The 18,220-nt window shown below is 37.5% G+C and overlaps 1 protein-coding gene across 1 annotated transcript in view; it reads left to right on the top strand.

The window, feature by feature from the left end:
• The first annotated feature begins 291 nt into the window (after nt 1-291).
• The window catches only part of Chc (clathrin heavy chain), a 220,236-nt gene continuing 202,307 nt past the window's right edge, over nt 292-18,220 (top strand). The window contains exon 1 of the mRNA XM_067158911.2: nt 292-473. Coding sequence (XP_067015012.1) covers nt 432-473 — 42 coding nt within the window. The 5' untranslated portion in view covers nt 292-431. The remainder of the gene's footprint in view (nt 474-18,220) is intronic.

The raw sequence follows: 18,220 nt of genomic DNA, 5'->3' as shown, positions 1-18,220 counted from the left end.
AAGGTCACTGCCCACAAGTATATCCTACGTGTTCGGCAACCTCAAATATCAATAAATGCCTGTCGTGTTGCGCATGTTGTTCATGTGGCATGTTACGTCATGAAAATCCTTCCGCAATGCATTAATTTTTATATTTTGTTATATGGAGCCCTTTATTATTACATTTTCCTACGTATATCGTAACATATTAATTAACGCTTAATTATCTAATAGTTAACTTAAGATAAAAGGTGAATCTCTTTTTAAAACTGCGCTGTAATATGTAGTCCCTGAACTACTTTCAATCCGGTGGTGGGTAGCCATGTTGGGTGGCAGTGAATGGTACTTTCTGTTCTGAATGTAGTGTTCAGTCTTTGGTTGAAGTGTCCCGAATTCAGTAAAATCAGTGCCAAGCATCATTTCACACTGGAGTCTACACAGAATTAGCCACCATGACACAGATGTTGCCTATACGTTTTCAGGAGCACCTGCAGGTATGTGTAAAGACACTTCGGACGCCCCTTCCTGTCCAGGAATGCCGAAAATGTTTCACGGGTTTATCATTAGTTTCAATTTTATATTCATATTTTTATGCTTATTTTCGTAAGGAAACTTTCTTCGTTTACAGATTCATATAATTAGCTTGGTTACGCACTATTATGTTCCCAGTTTCCTACAAATTGGGTATTGCCAGCATGTGACAGTTCATATTTAAGTAGGTTTGTGCGTAGTATCCCTTTCACATTTTAAGCCGCCCACTTTAAAAAAAAAAAAAAAAGATTGAAGTTTACCCATGTGGATGAAGTTTCACCCTTTTTTTTTTCTGAGGGTCGGTCTGTGGAACTCAAACGTTTTGTTCATAACCAATCTGTCGTAATTGTGGATTCCGATATTGGCTCCATCGAATTAATCTGCTACAATCGGATATTTTTGTGCTATTGTTCCTGCGACTGACTTGTTTTGAGTTGTTGGAATGTCTAACTACATCCTGGCAAAGTTAAAATTTTGTTAGGTCCAATTTAACAGCTTTTTGTAAAGAATATAGGATGTTGCAAAGGGAGACTGACAAGGTTAACTGTATCAGTGTTCCGATAGTCTCGTATTAGAGAATGATGGGTGTTGCAGTTACTACCAGGTATTCTTTGCTTAAAATTTGGTAACATAATCAAATTCCCATTTTCAGAAATTGCATGGTCTATGAAGTAACTGTCGTTCACTGTGTTAAATGTATTTTATGACAACAAAACAGCCAAGGAATTTACACGATAAATTTAATTTCATAGCTAGACATTATTGCATACTGTTCTATAGGGTACTGTATATTGTATGTTTTTCACATTGTCCTGTCTCATTGTTTTAGAAGTTGGAACACAATAGGTTTAATGCACATTTTGCAATGATGCTACTCAGATTTTATCTAGTTTCATAGCTGAATTGGAATAGTTTGTATCTGATTCATCAAGCTAATAGTTCCAGTCTTTAGGTTTGTTCCTGACTTATGTAGCCCCATTTTCCACTGCATGGGGAAATGTTTAATCTTTAATCTAATTGTGTGTGGCATGTTACTGTATGAATTCTTCATAACGTAGGCACATATTATCGAAAGTCTGTCTCAAAGTTCTTTTAGCTGTTAAAGGGATGTTACAAGTGTACAGCAATTCCTAATTGTTCAACATAATGAACATATTCCTTGAAAGATCTTGGGACTATAATGATGTTGCTTGTGAATAAAATAAATTAATCTGTATCATTGTGGTTCCTAATGTGACTTGACAAAGTTGTAGGCATTTTAGATTGCTTCTCTGGCTCTATACTGGCCTTAAGAAGAATGGTTTTTCAACTGCTAGTTATTGAGCCTTACTGTAGCACAACATTCAGCTACAGTGAGAACCAAATTGAAGGCAGAAGTGTAACTTTTTCTTTCTGGAAACTTCAGTAAAAGTTTAGGCTGGACCGATGATGGTAAAATCTAATTCCATGTTTGTGCCAGATAAGCTACATACGGAAACGTCTCTTCTTACTATTGCATTGTGTGAACTTACGTGTTTGTCTTCAAATATTCATTCCTTTGAAATATCAGAACTCCCCTGAATTGTTACATTAATTTTGTTAAAAATGTTTTGTCCAAATTGTTCATAGACCTGTGATATTGAAAATGCTGGTTGTATGATTCAGGTTTAGGTCTTCTATGTGCTGGACTGTTAACGATGCTCTGGAAGTGTGCAGACTTTGACTCCAGAAGTTAGCAAAAATAATTTCCATAAGTATTTTTCAAATGGTAGTTTCATCCTTCAGTATTGTTGGAAAATAGGAAAGATGTCATTTCTTTGAATTTTCTGTTAGATATTTTTAGGTCGACAAATTTGACCATTATCCTTACAATGACTCGTAACAATGTAAAACAGGTTTTTTGTTTAGTCTGCCCTGTCAATATTATGTTTCTAGGTGGTGAAACATTGTAGTGCCTCTATGTAGATGGTTGTGCATTTGTGTCGACAGTCTTGGATATGGTTGTGTACTTATTGCAGTAGTAGTTATTCCCTGAAAAGAAAACATCTGTTGGATTAGCAAGTTGTTCTAATGGATTTTATGCAGTTTGAACTTGGAATTCTTCAGCATTTTGAAAGCTAGGTTTAATAAATATTAATGTTTTGTCAAATTGAGCTTCTAAAACAGTTTGTACCTAACATTCTTCTTTTAGGGAAACAGTTTTGAATTGGTGTATGGTATCTAAAAATATAGAGTAGGCCTAGTTTTCATCCAAAGTGTACTGTACAGTGAATTCTAGAATCTAAAACGTGCAGAGAAAATTTAGGGTATTCAGTAGGTGGGCTACTTGTCAAATTTCTTCAGAACATCCTAAGAGGAACAAGTACTGCTTTAACTCTGATCAGCAAAATGTAAAACTTAGGAAACTTTTCATATTGATGGTTAAACTATTCTAGAACAGTTTCGTACATTGTAGGTCATGGGATAGCTTATAAAGTATATGTTATAGTCCATGGCAGAGTTTACCTTAGATTTGGGAGATAAGCAATAGAATATTGTTAAGAACTATATTCTGGTTGGCAGTAGCTATCGGACTTAAGTTTCTTGCCTTGCATTTGTCCTTTTTTTTTTTTTTTTTTTTTTTCTTTTCTCCTTCACATTCCACGTGCATATGGCATCAAGGAAGCAGAAGTAATCTCTGAAAGTCAAGGAAAATTCTGGGCATTTGTAGTGATTACTGATATATATTTAATATTACAGAAAATAGTAGAAATTAGCAGAGATGGCAGAAAGGCATTGTAAGTTTGTTATATCTGGTTTCAGAACTTTTAATCTCAAACATTCTCGCCCATATTCGAGGGGACTTGGGGTTATGGTATGCTAATTATTGTAGAAAAGTTACCAATATTTTATTTTTTAAAACATTGTTATATTTAAAGTTTTATCTAAAATTCTCTAATAGCAGTGGTTATCAGGTTGTTGGTATTTTTACTGCATTTAAATGTGTTCAGTAATTGAAAGTTTGGTGTTTGGGTGTTGTTGCTTGTGTAAGGGATGTCGTGAAATTGGGTTTGCTTAGCTTATTGGACTTATTTCTTTCAATTTAAGTTTGCACCATTAAAGATAACGCTGTAATGTTGGGTATGCAGAAATCTTGAATTTACAGCAAGTGATGTGTGTTACGGTACTATTAAAGGATAGGAAAGGTCCACCTATTCAGTACTATTAGTATGAATAGTATACTAGTAGTGAATAGGTGGAACCTTCTTACCCTTTGATAGTGATGAATTGTCAATATGGACCTTAATGGAATTCATAACTTATGAAGTGATGTGTTGGAAAACTTTACATTCTAGATTCATAGCCTAATTTTGTCAATGACATTCATTGTTAATCATTTGATATATTCTGCAGTTACTGATAAGCTCTTTATCTGGATGCCGTCTTTGCTTTGAGGTGCCCAGACTAGTTAATAGCTTAACTCTCCAAGCTTAAGCTGAATGAACGTTTTGCTTGAATTCAAAACTTGCATTGGAATGATCTAGTAGAATCTCAATAACCCTTTCGTAAATAGGCCTACCAATTTCCATTCTGGGGAAACAATGTTATGCTGCATTCACATACTTTGTATCTACAGTGGCCGTTAAAAGAAAGCTAAAGCTACCATTGCAGTGAATTATTTAGTTTCTTATCCTCATAATTGGCAGCATTTTAATCCCTTTTGCCTTTCTTCTACCAGTGGCCTTAAATTTTTGATACATTGATGTGAACTGTAGAATTCTGGATGAAATGGAATTGCTTCCTGTTGTCACTCTTGTCTTCTGTGAGACCTCACTGGGTTTACACTTCAGATTGTTAAATTTGCGAGACCTTTGGGATTCATCCATTTTCCTTCTTGGTACATGCTCCAGTTCTTTGTATCAGACAACCTTTCTCCTATAATAATTGCAATTGCCACAACCTAGATTTTTTCTTTTCCAGTTGAGGGTCTTGAAGGGTACTAGATTGCTTTCTGAGTGGCTACTCTATTTTGTTGTATGGCAGTTATATACAGAAACTATCTGCACACTTTTTAGCGATAGATTTACACCCTAGTGCTGAATCTACCTCGGTTATCTTAGAGATTCGTATTGACAACTTTTGAAACACAAACTAAGAATCGCTTATCGCTGTTCGACATCTGGCGTACACTTTAAGTACTCGTACTGTTGTTTACACAGCAAAGCCAAACTATAGAATTCATGCTAGGAACAAGATTCGCATCAGGAAATACTATATAGAATTATATATTGTGTGTGTGACACAGTTGTTGGCGTTAAGATAATAAAGGTTTAGAACATTCATATTGATCGATCATATTATCGATTCAAATCAGAATTAATTTCCATTCAGTTGGCAGTATTTACCGGAACCGGCAGTGCTTCCTTCTTACTCCTCACAGAGTACAAAAATCTATCACTAAGAAGTGCGCGTACAGTACTGTATATTCAATCGTGGAGACCAGAAAACTGTAGGCCCTATAGTTATATTTTCATGTCATAGGCCTGTATCCAGTCCTGTGCCTCTGTAGTTTTCTTTGCAAAGTCAGATCAGTTACCAGAATACTCTTCACATTCTCACAGTGTTAATTTGAGGCATCTTGAGGATTGGATCTTGTTTCACTACCAACAAGGCCGTAGCAGTTACTGGGTTGAGATGTTGCTCCTTCCATTGAGGTTGAAATTGCTTTCCATCAGTTTATATGCATGGGTGATTGGACAACTAGATTTATTTGGTTCCTGTGGAGATGAGGAATTCTGAAATGAATGCAGTCAGCATTGTTGCCTTGAGTATTTACTCACAGTGCTTGTGTTCTATGAAGTACTATGGAGGCATAATATTGCTCAAGGCAGGAAGCCATTAGGTACCAGAAGGTGTTCATCTCATGAGGGGATCATTCTGATGGTACGGTGTGCCCACTACTTTCATAAGGCAGAGCCTTTCATAGCACAACATTCAGCTTCAGAGAGAATCAAACATCTCATTGTAGCTGCAGAAGCACCAGATTTATATTCCTCTGTAGAAACAGTATTGTGGTTTCTTAGGTTTTATATACTGCTTTTTAATTGTTGGTTCACATGAATGTGCCAGTAAGAATTAAGCCTACTGCTAAGGTTCATTGCATTTTCTCAGCATGTGAATACTCTAATAACTTAGAAATAGATTCTAAATTGCACTGTGAGCAATGTACCTACTGTACTTTGTGTATGAGAATGTGAAGCTGGCTCCAATAAGGCTATACAGGAAGTTCAACTTTGTAGGGCAGTCATATGAATCGTACCATGACTAGAGTTGGGGTCACTGCTTGCCTTGCCTTGTCTTGCTTCGTTACTCTTTGAATGTACAGTAAAGCAAGCTTCCCTGTAATGTTTTATTGTGTTTAACCCTTGTGATTTTGACTATTGTTTGGTAAATAGAAGTAGGTTATTTTGCAACTGTTTGTATATAACTGGCTTTAGGAAGGTGGTTAGACATTAACTGCCAAGATTGAGGATTAATTTCCTTGCAGACTTGGTTTTGAGTCTTCTTTACTGTCAAGTTCTGGGCAAACTTCAATTATCTTGGAGTGTGTTTCAACTACAGAATGCTAATTCAGTTCCATATTCATTTGAAAACTGTCAACTGATTAATTCAACCTGTGTATGGTATCCTTTAACCAACTGTATATATAACTCCATATAAATTATGTGAAATTACTTTTGGCACACACACACACACTATTAGAGGCTAGGGAGGGGGGAAATATGAGGCAAAATCGAAACTTTCATTTGTTGGAATACAAAGAAATATATTTAAACTATTGTAAGTGATTAAAATGTTAAATGGCATGCTGAATTCAATTTTAAAAGCAATTTTGCTCCAGTGTATATACTTCTCTGTAAAAAAGAGGTATTTTTACCTGACAATTGGGGTAAAGACAGTGCAGGGCAAATAAGACATATCTCCATACAAAAAAGGGCTGGAGCAATAGGAGTGCAGAAATTACACGGCATGTTTCTTTTAGTATAATGTGCTGAAAAAAATTATAATTTTCTCTAAAAGTCAATTTTTACAAGTAAATAATTGGCAATGTGTTTCAGGCACTAATTTATGACCATTAACAGTTCAAGAAAATACTGAAAACTAACATTGTAGATAACCTGCAAACGTTATTTTTAAATTATATCAACAGGCTGTGAGAGCCTCTGTGGCTCAGGCGGTAGTGCGCCTGCCTCTCACCGCTGGGTTCCGTGGTTCAAATCCCGGTCACTCCATGTGAGATTTGTACTGGACAAAGTGGAGGTGGGACAGGTTTTTCTCCAGGTACTCCAGTTCTCCCTGTCTTTCATTCCAGCAACTCTCCAATATAATTTGTCATTCATTAATCATCGCCTCAGGAGTGCGACGGGCTTCGGCAGCCGGCACCGTTCCTATCCTCATCGGTAGATTAATTCCATTCCTGACCCTGTTGAATGACTGGAATTAGGCTGAGAATTTGCACCAACAGGCTATGGAAAACAATATTGCTCTTAAGTAGTTTTACTAGTACCAATGAAGGCCTAGGCTAATTCTGAATACCTGCACTGACTCTTACCTGAACTTTTTTTTTTTTTTTCCCCCTCTTGATTATTTAATTTTTAAACTGAATGGGAAATCGGGAAATAGCACTTTTCACCATTAATTTGATAGCACTCCAAAGATAAACCAATATAGATGCCTTTCAGCATGAAAACAGAACAGCCAACTATGCAAATACAAAATAACAAAGTAGTTTGGCAAGCACATTTGAAAGTTTTCCTGTCAAAATTTTCATGCATATAAAATTTAATTTGATGCAAATCTATTAAATCTATTTTATGATTTCACTGTAAGATATGCTTCTATGCATATTAAAAGACTGCAGTGAATCAAATACATATTTTCTCCTAGTAAATGGTGCTCATAATACGGTTGTCTTTTATTTGCCCCACCTTCTGTGCGTCTCATATTTATACTTGTAATCTTCTTGTGCTGTCCCCTCAGTTTCTTACCATAGTGGAGCAAGCTATGTTATTTTGTTTTGCATATAAAGTTGCCATGTCACTGACGTGCAGTGCTGATCCTTAACATTATAGTGCCTTATAAACTGCAACTGATAAATACGTATTTGATTTTAGAATTTTTTTATAACGTTGCATTAACAGTGCTGCATACACTGCATCTGACAGTATCATCTAGACTTCATATTTTTACCTGTGCATCTTATTTGTGATTATATTTCAAGGCACAGTACTCCATAAACATTTTAGTGCTTCACTAATGGCAACCCGCAGAATTCTTTATACTTCGCAATTTATCTGTGCATTGTTTTATACTTATTTGTGATCAGCTGATGACCAAAAGTACTAGTTGAAACCAGTACAAATTTTAAACAGGAATGTAAGCTTACATTTCTTATTTTAGTAGTATTGAAAGATTGAAACATTTTGTACTTTCTTTTAACTTATTGCTCCCACATGTCACCCAAAGATTTTATTCATGTATATATACCTCTGAAAAACTTCACAGCCATTAATAAAACTTAAAATCACTCAGTGCAGTGTGCGACTATCTCTGATGGAACAATTATGTATCATGGGTCATCTGAGTAAGAGGTTTTTCCCATTGATCTTGGTTCCTTTTACGCATTTTGGGTCACGTAGCTATCGGGTTGCATCTGGGAGATAGTGGGTTCAAACCCCACAATCAGCAGTCCTGAAGGTGGTTTTCCATGGTTTCCAGTTTTCACAACAGGCAAATGCTGTGCCTTAAGGCCAGTCATTTCCTTCAAATTCCTAGCTCTCATCTATCCGAGTCGTTGCTATGTGAAGCAAATTGTAAAAACTTCAAGGGCTTTTCGAAAAAATGGCTTCAGAGCATAAGTTATCAAGGATCAAAGAAGGGATACTGCCTCTTATCACATTACCTTTGAGTAATTGTTTCCTTATCTTGTAGGAATTTTGGAGTGGTGTTGGAAAAGCAGTCTTGGGTGCAACATTTTGCTTTTCATCTGTGTAAACCAATGGGAATGTCTTCATGGTCATCCTCATATTTTTAGTTACAGCGGTTAGTTCAGACGTTAGAAAGCAGTTACTGAAATATTGTGTAACTGGGGAAGCACTGGTTTTTTTTTAATATGCCAATTACTTTCAAAGAGAGTATTTCTAGTTCTGAAAACTCAAGTGGTACCCAGCTGTATTTGAGTAAGTCTGTTGATTGTGATGTACAGTTTCATAATTATTTTAAACGTTAATAGCCTGTCTGGTAGCCATGATCATTTGAGTAGTCTGTATGGTCCGACACTGTGGTTAACCAGTTCAAGCTATGATGGTGGAAAAACAAGTCATAATGAGAATATTGGCTGATAGGGTAGAAGAGGTGGTGGTATACAAATTTATCTCTGGATTGCATGCCAACTCCAGTGTTCATATGGAGTGAGGGCATATGACCTGGTTGATGGTGATTCGTCCATCGGATGCAGGCGTTAGTCAGATACACCAAGCCATGCAATAAAAAACAGGAAAAGGTTAATATCTTCTGAACCTCTTATCTCGTGTGAACTGAGTTGTCCATTTTCCATTCCACATAAAACTACCTGTCTTTTGCTGCTTGATTATTTTTGTAGTCGGTATCCTTGATAGAATTGTGGAGTGCTGGCATTAAAGACCTTAGATTTGTATGGGAGGTACCCAAATAAACATTATTCATAATTTTGCATACACATTTAAGAAAAGTTGCTCTAATCCTACTGAAGTTTATTCCATGAATAATCTGTGTATGCAGTTAGGAATTTTTAGTTAACATTTGAGAAGTTCGTCAGGAGGAAGGGATATAAACCCTCTTCAGGAATTTAGCTTAGAATGTTCCTCTATTTTTTTGTTGTGAAGTTTGTCACTTTCAACTAGACTGCATTACATAGGTTTACCTTTTACTGCAATGGGAGTTCTTAGAACAGTGAAGTCCTGGTTCAGGTTTAAATCTTCAGCTTGTAAATATGTTGGTTCAAAATTTTGTTACCACTGCAACTGTTTTGGTTTCCTGTGTTATCCCTCTTGTGCATTCCACAAATCATATCTTAGCCTCCCACTATGATTCTTAAAAACCCACTTGCCTCCATAAATTAAGGAAGAAATTCTTGTTGTAACCTATAATTTTCTTCTGTTGGAATTTGCCAGTCCATCCTGTCTTTTCATTTTGATTCTTCCTCTATGAAATCCGGTTTACCCATATCTTCTAAATTTTCATTTCATAAATTATTTTGTGCATCATTTTATTTCCAAACAGTGTAATGCTCCTCGGTCTACTTCATTCCAGTCTGAGACCTATTTTTCATTTTTACTGAAATGTCTGTTGGATATTCAGGCCAGGTTGGTTTGATCCTCTACAACTGTGCCAACAGGTATTATAAATAGCCTAGGCATCACTGAAGAGGCATACTAGAGAAGTGAGGTAGATTCCCATTGCTTTCCTCACAAAGCCAGAAGTTGCTTTCATATGTGTGTGCCAAGCCCACTGAAATGCATGTTCTAACCACCTCTGTGAGATTTTCACAGCATTCATGACGGACTGGATGAATAAGGAATGGCATTACTAGTATTGCTCATACCTGTCACTTTCATATCAGAGCCAAGGATGAGACACAGATGCACTGTAAACTCTGTATTGACAGCAAAGGCATGTGCTGTCAGCTTTGAACTGCACTGTCAGCAGCCCTGAAGATGGTTTTCTGTAGTTTCCTATTTTCACACCAGGCAAATGGTGGGGCTGAAATTCTAAGCCATGGTCATTTACTTCCCACTCCTTGCCGTTACCTATCCCATCGTTGCCATTGGACTTATCTGTATTAGTGCGATGTATAGCAAATTGAAAAGGAAAGTTTCATCTGAAATAAATTTTACTTTAAATGATACTTTGACATTTTAATTTCTATTGAAGTGTCAAACAAAGCTGTTATGAAGAAATTAAAGTTATTTTTTTTTTTTTATTTTCAGTTCTTAGTTAACTAAGAATTTACATTTTTATATACTTCCCATTATTGATCTTTTTTACTAGTTATTCCAGCTAATCCTCCATATTATCTACTTGATGCCTGGAAATTCACATACTTTTACTTCTGACATATGGTACCATGATTAAAGTCTTTTCTTTATTTTATGGTCTAGAATTAACTGATCCTGATTCTAATCTTACATGAATGTTATTCACATAGTCAGGAAGTTGGTCTGTTTCACAGATATTTATGCTTAATGTTGTCAATGGCAAGGGTTTGAGGAATTTCAGCAGTCCATAGGTCCTATTACATGCACAAGTTGTGGAAAATCTCTTAACCTCAGAATGAGGGAATATAAATAAATCTAGGTGTTTATTTATGTTGGGGCGACCATGGCGACGGCATCCCTCGGCATTTAGTTGCAGGTTCATTACGTTCTCAGGGAATCTGCGCCATACATAGGTCCGAGATTCGAAATAGTGTTAGTACCGGGTACTGACTTTTTTAAATGCTGATTAGGTCCTTGGCGATTAGCATTTCTAGTCGCGCAGGTGGAAGGGACTGTTCGTAAATTATTTCTAGTGGTCATTGATGTTTGGTTTTTTTTTTTTTTTTCCAAATATTGCTGGCATTTCACCATTTTTTTCTTCAATTGGTAGTTTATTCTGATTATGAACGGTAGTGATGCTGCATGTCCTGCAATCCTCCACCTTGTTGGGGTAGCCAGAACGTAGTCGCTGTTGGAAACAATACGGTAGGTGTTTCATCGGCAGATGCACGTAAAGTTGTTGCATTGTAGCGCACTTCCTTACTTTCCGGCGTGATGCTTTCTCATGACTCGGTGAAGTTCAAGGCTGTCCGACTCTGCACGAAGTCTCGCTGGCATGACTCAAGCAGGAGTTCCGTACTCACATTTTAAACTACAGCTGGCTTCATTCCGATTCCATTGCAGCGAATGCGAGGGTCCCTTTTACTGAGGAATAAACTCAGTACTTCCCAAAGGAGTGGGAGGTTAAGTCTTCTAATCTCACGTACTTTATCCAGTAAATTAGGTAAAATTCTGTGTTCGACCGTCTGTTAGTCGTTAGCTTAGTAGGTATATTTTCTGCCGTAGGCTGAATGAACCTCGGGGTTATGCCTCCCCTGAACTGGTACATTTAACGACTTCCTACTGCGAATGAAGCCTACGTTCTTCTCGGTACGCGCCATTGTCCATAATGGAAATAAATATAACCTCACTTAGTCGGCCTGGTAAACTTAAGCCATTTTACCTACAACGTATCTTATCTTTTAAGATGGTATGTTAGGTACAATTAAAGTTGTGTATGAAAAACTGCCCCTAGAAATTACCAGCGTGATCTTCTGTACTCAAAGGCAATCGGCAGTTTTCTAAATTTGAGATTGTGATATGGTTCATAAACCATCGAATGACTAGTTTACTTCATGAACCGGAGAGATGTTCATGCGCTGAATGTCTTAGCTTGAACTATGTCGTGTTTAACATCCAAATTAACATAATTGTCCACTTCATGAAGCAGCTTTACAAGTGCCGGTACAGGTTCCCCGTTTCAGTTTGTAAATGTGTGTACTGTGTAGTACCTGAAAGGAATAAGTCTGCCAAAGCAGTTGTAGTTACATTTTTTAGGTATGTTTTGTACACATTAAGTTTCAAATTACTCCTTATCGTTTGGTATTGTGCAATCGGTGCGATCAAGTACGAGCATATTCACGGCGGTTCCATATAAGAACATACTAATTTGTTTACATCTCGTAACCCTCCTCGACCTCGAAATTTACCACTAAGGTAATCTTTTTTGAAGAGTCACCACATCAGACCCCATGACGTCACATTTCTTGCAAGACGCGATATTTACTCATTCGACTTACCTTTCGTTTATTTCTTACTGACTGGCTATTCGGCTCCTGGCCTTTGGTCCAAGAGGTCCCGCGGTTGATTCCCGGCTGGGTCGGAGATTTTAATTTCATTAGTTAATTCCTCTTGCTTACTCAGCATTAGAATTAAACTTGGGTAGGGCCCCATCCTCTCTGACGCACAGGTCGCTTATACGGCGCCCACTCGAAAGACGTGCACCGGGCCTCTTTGAATACCACACGCAAATTTAACTTAATTCAAATGATTCCAGTCTTTGTCCTGTACCTTTTAAGTGTTGCTGTATAAATGCTATCTATAAACTGTGCTTTTTAGTGATTACTGTGAAACGATACACGCCTATTAATAGATATGTTGCAGGTTGATTGTATGGCATCCTGTTATGACATGGTATTAACTACCGAAGAAATCTATTATAACGTTCTCGTTCCTTTAAGTCGTGTTTTTAATTTTCAGCCGATCAGTTTCTGTCGTTGTGCAATAGTTGGAACTTGACCGGAACTATTTTCAATCCAAAAAAGTGTTATCACGTCTTCCTGGAAGTTTTAAGACGGAGAATGAAAATATAGCTTTTCTCGATTGTGATACTATACTATACTATTCTATACTTAAGGAGGTTGATACCTAGAAACAGCTCATCGATCGAACTAGAGTCCGGGGCGTTTGTGAAAGTGAAAGCGGACAAGGGAAACTCGAGTCTGACAACTTTGTCCGGTTACAGGGAAGTTGTAATTACACTGGTTTCCCATTTTCACACCAGGCAAATGCTGGGGCTGTACCTTAACTAAGGCCACGGCCGCTTCCTTCCCACTCCTAGCCCTTTCCTGTCCCATCGTCGCCGTAAGACCTATCTGTGTCGGTGCGACGTAAAACAACTAGCAAAAAAATTACACTGGTTTAATTTTTGTAATGATTTAAACATTCTAGGCAGATGAGAGTGGCGCACCTCCACTGGCGGTGTGATAGTAGAATGACTTGACTGCTGGTTTCTTACGAAGGTGGCCGCGTTTCGATTCTTAGCCAATGCATATTCGATTTTTTCGTAGAAGTCTTGTCCCTGTGGTTCGGATTTCACCTAATTGAAAGTACTGGTCATGCGATATCAGGTCACGTGAAACCACTAGCTGTCCGGCCTCGCGGTGTAGGGGGCAACGCGTCCGCCTGTCACCTGGCGGCCCCGGGTTCGATTCCCGGCTGGGTCAGGGGTTTTTAATTGTAAATGATTAATATCCCTGTCCTGGGGACTGGGTGTTTGTGTCCTTATCGTTCCTTTCCTCATATTAAACACTTTACACTTCCGCAATTTCCAAATACACGCAGGTTCATAACATATGGGGCAAAAGATCTTTCTATGTCGACGCCCCGAATAAATAGCATTTACAGAAAAACACAAGCTTGCTTATTATTTCAAGGTCCGTCTTGTCAGTACAGTTCAAAATCTAGTATGTCTATATATTGATTGCTGTGAAATACACGCCTAAATATGTTGCATGTTGATCTGGTATGTATACTAGTAGTGTAGTTACCTTGTGCACCATTCACTTGTACACTCTGTGGTCAAATGTGCATTATTCTGAGAAATTCAATCAATACTGATATGCATTTAGGGCAGTCATCCGGTGACAGATTCCCTATCTGTTGTTTTCTTAGCCTTTTCTTAACAAATTTCGAAGAAATTGAACCAATTTCAATGAACAATTTCATGAAATTGGTAATCTATTGAAGATCTCCTTTGGTAAATTATTCCACTCCCTAACTCTCCTTCCTATAAATGAATATTTGCCCCAATTTGTCCTCTTGAATTCCAACTTTATATTGTGATCTTTCCTACTTTTAAACACGACACTCAAACTTATTCGTCTACTAATGTTATTCCACGCCATCTCTCCGCTGATAGCTCGGAACGTATCTCTTAGTCGAGCAGCTCGTCTTCTTTTTTCCCAATTCTTCCCAGTCCAAACTTTGCAACATTTTTGTAACGCTACTCTTGTAGGATTTTTAGAACAAGCTCACGTAGATGCGATAAAATGAAAGTGATGAAACAAGCTATAAAATTGTGACGGTGCTGATGTTATCTTGATAACTACTTTGTCGTAACTTAGCTACGTTCAGAATTTGCTTCTCCCTGAAAACAAAATCGTGGGTAAACGATTGAGAAGTACGGAAACTTCACCGGACCATCCTGATTGTTTCCCCGTCCAGTTCAATACCATGCGAACGCAATGATGGTACCTTAGGGGAGTATATCCAATTATAACAATTACTGTACAACCCAATGGCATTCATCAGTGTTTTTTTAGCTGTTTCTTGTTTCCTGAAATTTTCTGAACTATGCTGGGACACACTGGGGAGGATTGACATCGGGATGCGTGATAAGTGTGATTTTGTATGCCACCTGGCTCGTTTCACAATCCTTCCGGAACCAAGGTTATGGGAGGGGCAGGTGGCTGGAAGGTGGTTTGCCCCCTCATGTACTCCGCCCGACCTGTTCTCCCACCAGCACAGCGGCCTGCATCTGTGTGCACACTCTCAGGTAGTTGTAGACAGATGGCGTCGGCTCCTTCCTCTCCTTTGTAGTAATCACTCGCTGTCTATTTCCAGCATCCGCTCTTGTGTTATGTGGGAGAAATTGATGACCTTGCATCCCTGATGCGTATTTCCTTTGCTTGATTCAGTTGCGAGTTACGTGAAGCTTCGTTATATCTTCAGCGCGTTTTGGTGGAATATTTGATCACGTTGATTTCCCGATATACCGTAAGATTAAATTTATTTTCTGCCTGAAATGTCCCAGCTTTGAGACTTCTATTCGACTCGCAAGACCTGCACCAGGCCTCTCAATATGCCACAGGCCATTATACCTGGAGTCTTGGTTTACGTATATGAACTAATGGAATGCCGGAAGCGTTTTTTTTTTTTTTTTTTTTTTTTTTTTTTTTTTTTTTTTTTTTTTTTTTTTGTGATAGTGGAATGAAAACATCAGAGCGGATTATGAAATGTTTAATTCTTTTACTGTACATTTTGCAAAATAATCCTTAGTCAGTTGTTTTTCTTGGTTGGATGAATTATTTGTTAATTTTAAGAATTTAGTGCAATTCATTTTGCAAGATAATGCAGAAATAATTAGCGAAATATTTCTGACGAAATTAGATTTAATACTCGCATCTGAAAATACTGGTATGTATTCAGTAGTTTAGCTGACTACTGTGGTCTTGAAAATCTTCAATCGAATTTAAACTGAAACCTCAGAAGAAATGTTGCAAGCTGGACTGTTATTAGTTGCTTTTCCTTCCATCTGGTGTACTTTTAGCCAGCGACGGAACTGATTGCATCCTTATACTTGCGTATGTTTTCGTTGCACAAAGTCTCTGACAGAACCTTTCATAATCAATAGTCCTGAAATATCTTATGACAAGGTAATCAATGAAAATACGATGCTGAAAAATACATTGCTAAGTTTCCTCTCAGGGGTATGATGTACGATGGTTGTGCTTCGACGATTCGGTCTTCTTTGCTTCAGCTATCTGTAATTAGTAATTAAAGTATGTCTTGCATAATCTTAACACTTGTTCTGCACCCGAATTGAGAGAAATTGATTTACGGAAGAAAGGCGGAACACGTCAATGATAGTCGATAGAAGGTAGGGTAGAGAGGGGTAAATGAGGCAAAATCAAAACTTCCATTTTTTGGAATACAAAAATATATATTTAAATTATTAAGTGATTAAAATGATGTTAAATGGCATGCTGAATTAAATTTTAAAATCAATCTTGCTCTAGTGTATATACTTTAAGAATATAACTATCTTTTTACCCAACAGTTGGGTAAAGACAGTGTGGGGAAAATGAGGCAGGATTATATCTCAATACAAAGAACAGCTAGATCAATAGGAGTGCAAAAGAGATGCAGCATGTTTCTTTTAGAATGTTTTTAAAATATTTTTTCCAATAGAAGTCAATTTTTACAAGATTTAAATAATTGGCTTATGTGTATTAGGCACTAATTTGACATTTAACAGTTCAAGAAAATATTGAACAATATTGTAGATAACCTGCAAACATTATTTTTCAAATACATAAACAGTCTGTGGGGGCCTCCGTGGCTCAGGCGGCAGCACGCCTGCCTCTCACTGCTGGGTTCCATGGTTCAAATCCTGGTCACTACATGTGAGATTTGTGCCGGACAAAGCAGACGGGACAGGTTTTTCTCAGTACTCCGGTTTTCCCTATCATTTCATTTCATCTGTCATCCATTTATCATTGCCCCAGGGGTGTGCGACAGGCTTCGGCAGCCGGCACCGTTCCTACCCTCGCCGCTAGATGGGGGGCTTCATTCATTCCATTCCTGATCTGGTTGACTGGAAACAGACTGTGGGTTTTCATTAACAGGCTGTGGAAAACAATATTGCTCTCCAGTAGTTTCACTAAAACCAATATAGGCGTAGGCTAATTCTGAATACCTGCACGCACTCTTACCTGAACTGTTTTTTTTTTTTTTTTTTTTCCTGTTGATTATTTGCTTTTTAAACTGAATGGGAAACTGGAAACAGCACTTCATTAACTTGATAGCACTCCTAAGATAAACATACATGCCTTTCAGCATGAAAACAGAGCAGCCAACAAAAATCCAAAATAACAAGAGAAGTTTGGCAAGCACGTTTGAAAGTTTTTCCTGCCAAAATTTTCATCCATACAAAATTAATTTGATGCAAATTTATTGAATCCGTTTTATGATTTCATTGTGAGATATGATTCTATCCATATTAGAGCACTGTGAATCAAATGCATATTTTTCTCCTAGTAAATGGTGCTCATAATAAGCTTGTCTTTCATTTGCGCCACTTTCTGTGTGTCTCACATTTACCCCTCCTTACCTTATCGTTTATTTGGGAAGCCAAAACTGCGAGATGCCGAATTACACATTTCTGCTGTGAAAAAGATTTACAATAGAGTAGAATAATGCAAATTTAAAAAATGAAAAGGCAACTAAGAAAAATCAACTGATAACAAAAGTAGTGGAAGATAACTGTAGGGAAAGAGTTTAACAAGACAAATGAAAAGAACGAGGAAATCTTTAAGATTGAAAACAAAACAAAGAAAACAGCTAGGCACATGATACAGATGTGACACAAGTAATTCTAGTACAGTAAAAAAATATGAAATTATGTACAATAGTGACAGCAGAAGAGAATAAAGGAATATGAAGTAAAAGGAAGACGTGATTAGGCCTAAGGGAATCATACGACAAAAAAACGTGAGTTCCTGTCAGAAGATAGTTAAGGAGAGTTGGAATGCGGATAAATCAAGTTCTTTGAACAAGAAATGCGAAAATAGGGACCAACTTACCATTGGTAAGTTTCGCAACATTGACTGGACCAAGCTTTCTATAATCGAAATGTGATTGGAATTGGCCGTAAAGAAATAACTTGCATTATATCTAATCTGTAAACCGTTGTGGTACGAATGAAGGGATGGAGTACGGTAACGATCAGTTGAAGACTGTAGCCTATAAACGAAGTTACTGCTGGTGGTCTCGTTTTGTGTTCGTTTACACGTCACCGGCATTCCGTTCTAGAATATTGGTCTTACGACAGACTTGAGACACACTCCTTGCATTCCATCAGTGTTACAACCGTTTTGTTTATCTTCCTGTGCTGACTTGGAATTTGAATGGGTATTGTTGTGTGGGAATCCTTTCAAGATCATTACCGATATTTCTTTTGTGAGAGAGTTTTCTCTCGCTGCATTAGTCACTTCAAGGTCGTTTAGTTTCAGTATTTGTAATTGGGTCGGTCACAGGCTTAATACATATTTTTACTATTTTTACGGACCATTCAT

This window comes from Anabrus simplex, chromosome X, assembly GCF_040414725.1.
Source record: "Anabrus simplex isolate iqAnaSimp1 chromosome X, ASM4041472v1, whole genome shotgun sequence".
Lineage (NCBI taxonomy): Eukaryota > Metazoa > Arthropoda > Insecta > Orthoptera > Tettigoniidae > Anabrus > Anabrus simplex.
The sequence above is the reverse complement of the archived record's forward strand: the minus strand, read 5'-3'. Positions and strand labels throughout refer to the sequence as shown.